A 6,537-nucleotide genomic window follows, 5' to 3' on the forward strand; every position below is an offset into this window, starting at 1 on the left:
TAATAGGGGCTAGCTGATCCAGACAGGAGGAGAGTGTGTGGTTGTAGTAGAGGACAAGTTCAGATGGGTTATCGGACAGCGGGGGTGGGGAGGTGGACATTTGAATGGCAAGGGTTTCTGAATTATATGGTACGCTTTTCCTTTGGGATGGGGGCTTCAATATCCATAGTGATTGCCAGGTGATCTGAAATGTTGAGGTTGAAGCTGGAGAGGCGATTTACAGTGAGACCGGTGGAGCAAACCAAATCCAAAGTGTGGCCATGGCTGTGGGTGGGGAAGTTGATGTGCTGGGTGAAGTTGAAGCATTGAAGGATTTCCAGGAATTCTGTGGCGTGTCTGCAGTCTGTGTTGTCGATGTGGAAATTAAAATCGCCCATGAGGAGAATGAAGGGTGACATGGCACTTAGGTGGGTGAGAAAGTCTGAGAATTCAGGGAGAAAGGAGGGATTTGGCTTGGGTGAGTGGTAAATGATGGCAGTGACCAGAGGAGTGGGACCAGAGAGTTTAAAAGCCAGGTAGGGATGGGAGGGATGGAGATGGTGATTGTTTTAATGTCCCTCCGGTAGACTGAAGCAATACCACCTCCCCGCCCCTCAAGACGAGGTTTGTCCATGTAAGTATATCTGTGGGTGTGGTTTGGTTGAGGGAGAAATAGTCCATGGGCTTCTGCCAGGTTTCAGTGAGGCAGAGGAAATCCAGGTTATTGTCAGTTATGAATTAATTCAGGGTGGGGCCTTTACTGTTGAGTGAGCGGGTGTTCAGCAAAGCCAGTTTCAGGTGACATTGCTTTGTGATTGGATGAGAGGCTTGAAGGAGGGGACGGAGATTTGACAGATTCACGTGCTGTTTGTTGTGATGACGTAATCCGGAAGTCGGTGTGCGGCAGGACCAGAGTGAAGGCATGGAGTTAGGGGAAGAGTAGTTGTAAGTGAAAATGCGACCTGAGTAGTCCAGTTTCTGCGAGAATGTCCAAACAGTCAGGGCGAAGGTGGTTATTGAGGTGGAGGAGCTCTGACACGGAGTACCGTGGCGGCATGATCCGGCCGGCGAGAGCTAGCGCAGAGCTAGATGTAGCGCGTGATCAGGTGCCGGGTTACCAGGAACAGAGAAGCAGCAGTAACTCCAGGACTGCACAGGGGATAATCCACAGCATAGCCGCAGCAGCACGCCAGCAGTCCGACGTGTAGGAGATGGACCTTGGAAATGCCGATGGCCTGTGCGCCCCGCACAGAGAGTGGCGATCTACCCGGTGTAGTGGAGGTGGTCAGTGGAGAGAAACCAGCCAGATGGTCCGGCGGGGCTGACCACACTGGGACAGGAGAGTCACTGCGGGACAGAAAGGTGGGCTTGTGGAGGCGATGAGACTGGCAGAAATGTCGGCGTTGATCCAGAAGCCGGACCAATGCTGCTCCACCGTCGAGGCTATCCCGGCAGTCCTGGAGCTAGCAGAGCAGGCAAAATGTGTAATTCAGAGATGCTGATCCAGGTGAGCTGGTTGACCCATGATAATGATGACAAGGAGTCATCAACGGAGAGGTTAGAAAATCCGGGCCAGAATAGTGAAGCGCCGAAGGTCAAAGAATATCGTCAGTTTTAGTTACCAGATAGGCCTACAGAGCGGCAGCCAAAACGCGGCAGCCAAAACGTGCCAGCATCCGCCATCTTTCGGGTATGATTTGATCTAAACTCAAGGCAGGTAATGGCAGGCAGGAAATCGAGGTAGAGAGAGATCAGCCCTGAACATGTCCAGGTGGTCATCACTGCTGCACGGACAGTCTGTCCTCTCCTCCTCGAGTTTAAACGAGATGCCAGTGTCTTCTTCCTCCCCAAGCTTCAGAATGTGGAAGTGCTGTCATATCAGCTGGTCAGATACATAAAGACCAGGGTTTCCTGCAGACCTTTTTTGGCCAGGCGCCCCGCCCGGCCTGAAATCTGTAGCGCCCGGGCTAGAATGTCTGGCAAGAAAAAAAAAAAAAGATGCAACGCATGCAAGTGACACGGCAGCGCTTAAGAATTAATCTACCAGCACACATAGATTTGTGATTTGTGTTATAATGAATTAATGTTGATTCTTTAGTGCTGCGCTGTCTGCCTGCAGTGCATTCTGCGCCATATCTCTCTCTCTCTCTCTGACACACACACTCACACACGCCAATTGCGGCCCTCGTGACGATATTTTGTGGCCCCCACCTTGATATGAAAGTTTAATGTTAGTGCGGTCCTTTAGGCGCTCGCTATCCCGCTACTTTCTGCCATCTACAAATGTCATGATGTTCATGTCATCATGGAAGACATAAATATTGAGCGCAAAATGAAAGGCAAATGCTACTGGACAGTTTATTATCTGTAGTGTTGTTGGTAAACTATATTTTGTATGCTGGCGTAGACAGTCTGGCCTTAATTTTCTGTTAGAAAAACTGCAGCTACTCCATAGAGTTTTTATCCTCTTTAATTGGTTCACACATGAACAAGGTACAGGACCTGCTGTGGTGAGGTTTCACAAAAATAAAACTCATGGAACAACATGGCGACCAGTCCGGATCCATAAAAACGTACATGATACAGCAAATAATAATAATCAACCTATGCAAATAACTTGTACTCACACCAGTGGCGGTTCTACACAGGGGCCTCCAGGGGCCACTGCCCCTGTGAAGAAGCCCTTGGCCCCTGCTGTGGCCCCTGTGTCAAATTAATAATGAAATGATCAATTTATAACGATGAATGACGGAACAATTCTTACTTATTTTTTCTTCAAACAATATCGCATTGTGCACAAAAGGAACCCAAAATGTGTACATTGTGTAGTTAAATAAAAGCAATAAAAGCTTGTGTATATTACACACAAAAAAAGAAGTAATTGTGGACAAAGATGAGAAATGTCATTGTCGTACAAAAATAACTGTTCTTGTTTGTAAGTCTCATTGTTTCAATCAATGTATTTGTATCTTCCAAATATACTTAAATGAGATTTTTAAATAAGGTAAAATAAAGGTTTTGAATGCTTAAATATCATCTTTGCAGTTTTTAAATGTGCCCCTCTGATTAAACACTGGCCCCTCCTTGGCCCCCACAGTGAAACTGGTCTAGAACCGCCACTGACTCACACACAACGAACACTAAGTGATAACAGTTATGATTAGGCTCAGTTTGACTCTGCCATAACCAATGAGGATGTGCGGCAGCAGCGGCGCACTTAACTGGTAACTTTTCCTCCGGAACTGTTCGTCGTTCATTCGGGTCTGCTCGGGTCTTTCCGGTGACGTTCGACGATGTCCCGAACAGGGCAGAGCAGGGAAGTTCAATCGTACCCTCGGGAAGTTTGCACATTAAATCATTTATATATAAAACATTTAATCATTCCATGTATGTTATATTAGTAATATTTATATTATAATGATAACAATAATAACACATAACATTAACATATATGTATTTATTATCATTATAAAAATCTGTCTCATGTTGCCTTTCTGTATACGTTATGTGAGAACATATATATACATGTACATCTGGCAGCAAGAAGTAGGCAGGGGAAGCCTTTTTCAGAAAAACCGTTCATTATCTTTTATATTCCATTCATGTTCAGGACAGTTCATGTTCAGAAGAAGCAACTGAAGTTAAATAACTGTTAGTAATGGCATTTGAGAAGTTTCGATTTTTTTTAGCAAAGTTTTTTTTGTGGAATACCTGATGCGGCCCAGCCTCACCCAGATACTGCCTCCAGCGGCCCCCAGGTAATTTGAGTTTGAGACCCCAGCTTTAAAGAATGCAATGTTGCACTTATAAAAAGTATTTGATTTGATTTATGATACAGTCTATGTAAGCTTGAAGTTGTCTCTCCAAGAGAGTAATAGCTAGAGTGGAGTGTTGCAAGTTCCCTGCAATAAAACAGATTGTTGTCAATTCATAATACTTTCTCATCTCCTATTTTAATACTTGTTACACAATAATTAAAATGCTTCAATTACAGTTTACGATGATGTGATCGGTGATCGGAAATATCGGATCGGCAGATATTGATTTCAGTAAGATCGGATCGGTGATCGGAACCCAAAATCCTGATCGGAGCATCCCTAGTCTGTTTCTGTTTTCTGAATTTTCTGTTTGCTTTGTGTGCCAAGGGTTCCCAAACTTATTAGGCCATGACCCCAAAAATAAACAGTTCGTGTTTTCCATCATCATGTTTGTGGGTTTATTGTTAAGCAACTTCTCTCATATTTTGAGAGCCAAAAATAAAAATTGATTAAGCATCTTCTCTCTAATATTGAGGGCAAAAATAATGAATAAAAAAACAATCTAAGTAATTAATTAATTTATCCTCTTTTTTTGTTGTTGCCGAGAACGGTTCTCAGCAACCGTTCTCGGGTTGAACCCCCCCACTTACCTCCCCCCTGGCCAAAGTTTTTTCCTGCAGGAAACCCTGAAGACCACAAAGAAAATTTGTCGGAAGATAAAGTAAAGGTAAAGAAACTTGTCAAACTAATAAACATGTTTTTCAAAATCAACATCTATTATCTGGAAATGACTGTAACTGTGTTTTTTTTGCAGCTCCTTCCGTGACTTCAGCCTGCAGATAAACACAGAAACTCTGGTGGACCTCAGTGTGGATTTGTCTGAAGATGATATACAAAGGATGCTTAATCACATTAATCAGCTCGATTAAATCAGGTATTATACATGTATGGTTTGTTTTGGGACAAATATTATCTGTCATATGTCAACACAGGTGATTGGAAGAAACAAAACAAGTCCCTATTTATATTGTGACTGTTTTTATTGTTTGTTTGTCTTCACAAACTGTGTGTAGAGAAGAGAGGAAGCCAAGGGAGGCTTATAATAAGTCTAATATTGAGTGTAATCATAAACAACTCAAACAACAATAACAAGAGTGAGTTGAAGACATGTAAAACACTTTCCACATTTACCATAATTGTAAAGAGACATCTTTAAACTTTTGGGATCCATGTAACTGCAGAGTCAATTATTACTCTAAAGGTTTAGTGGTCTTTTGTTTGTAAAACTTCACTAGAGTCTAGGAAAGGAATTTATACAGTCTGTAATATCATCCCAATGTGAATCCTATTGGCCAAATGTGACAGTATTTATTCATGAAACTTAATGTTTTGTCTTTTGTCTTTACCAGGATGGACCATGCAGTGGCTTCATCAATGAGTTCAGTAAGAGACGTCCCAGGATGCTGCAGTCTCTAACAGACCTGGAGGAGATTGCTGTTCAGCTGGACAGCATGAATAAGGGGGCCAAGATCTCCAGTGTGGCCGGCAGCTCAGTCGGGGCAGTTGGAGGTGTGCTTTCCATTGTTGGTTTGGCATTAATTCCTGTAACAGCTGGAGCATCTCTAGTTCTGACGATGACCGGGGTGGGGCTGGGAATTACCAGTGGAGTCAACAGTCTCGTCACCACTGGCACAGAGATCGGAGTGAACCACACGCAACAAAACAAAGCCAGTGAAACCTTCAAGAGCTTCATGGAGGATGTGAAGAGTCTCCAGGATTGTCTGCAGGAGGTGACCCAAAGAGCAACAAACGGGGTGGATGTGGTTGTGGGAGTCGGCAAGGTGCTCTGTAAAGCGGGTGTTATTGGAAAAAGCATTGACTCGATGTTTGATGCTGTCAAAGAAATCAAAGGGCCTCTTGCTCTCTCCAAGTCAGCCAGGGCTGGTTTCATCGGGCTCAACGCGCTCTTTGTTGGCATGGATATCTTCTTCATCTGTAAAGACAGCGTCAGTCTTGCCAAAGGCAGCGAGACTGAATTATCACAGTTCATCAGAGCCAGAGCTGCACTGTGGAGCTCAGAGATGGACTCATGGCAGAAGATCCACGACTCCCTGACCAAAGGTCTGGTGACATCAGAGAAAAACAAATTCTTCCTGGAGACGCCGTTTTATCCAGAGAGAAAGAAGAAGGAACACAGAGACACAGGAATGGAAATTTCATTCGATGAAATAAAACAAATGAAAAGCAAAAAAAATGTGTGATACAGTAGTGATCAGTGTACAGAGATTACTGCACATTGAGAACCAACTCTGACATTCAGATCACATACAGTATAATTTTAAAGTCACTGTTCAGCATCAAACATCATTAAAATGCATCTTTAAAGAAGTCTTATTAGCTGTAATTCTCATGACATAAACCAATTTATTGCATCAACTCTTTCTTATTCTTTATTGTAAATTTGTGAAACTTTTGCTCAACCTGTTTCAAAACATAAAGATTTATAAGTGTGATTTTTTTAAATACATACTTTAATTGATAATAAATGTAAATTTAAAAAAAAGAATTACTGCTCTAATGCAATAACAGATTTTATGCGAATTGCATTCTGTACAAACGGTTTAAATTGCATTATTCACATGTAACATTAAATCTGCATTTTTTTTGCAATAATAAACAAAAATTATTATTTTCTAATATTTATTGCAATGACGGATGAATGGCTATAATATTCTGATACAAGCAAGACAAGAAGGCGTCATGCATTTCATAATTTTCAACCCATGACTGTTTTACTTTT

General features: G+C 42.5%; 1 protein-coding gene across 1 annotated transcript; it reads left to right on the forward strand.

Moving 5' to 3' along the window:
• The first annotated feature begins 4,605 nt into the window (after window positions 1-4,605).
• LOC131983930 (apolipoprotein L3-like) lies at window positions 4,606-6,289 on the forward strand. Its single transcript, XM_059348769.1, has 2 exons — window positions 4,606-4,671; window positions 5,147-6,289. Exon 2 carries the CDS (start codon window positions 5,198-5,200, stop codon window positions 5,996-5,998), a length of 801 nt encoding a protein of 266 aa, XP_059204752.1. The 5' UTR covers window positions 4,606-4,671; window positions 5,147-5,197; the 3' UTR covers window positions 5,999-6,289.
• The last annotated feature ends 248 nt before the right edge of the window (window positions 6,290-6,537 follow it).

The sequence above is a fragment of the Centropristis striata genome, chromosome 13 (assembly GCF_030273125.1).
Source record: "Centropristis striata isolate RG_2023a ecotype Rhode Island chromosome 13, C.striata_1.0, whole genome shotgun sequence".
Taxonomy (NCBI): domain Eukaryota; kingdom Metazoa; phylum Chordata; class Actinopteri; order Perciformes; family Serranidae; genus Centropristis; species Centropristis striata.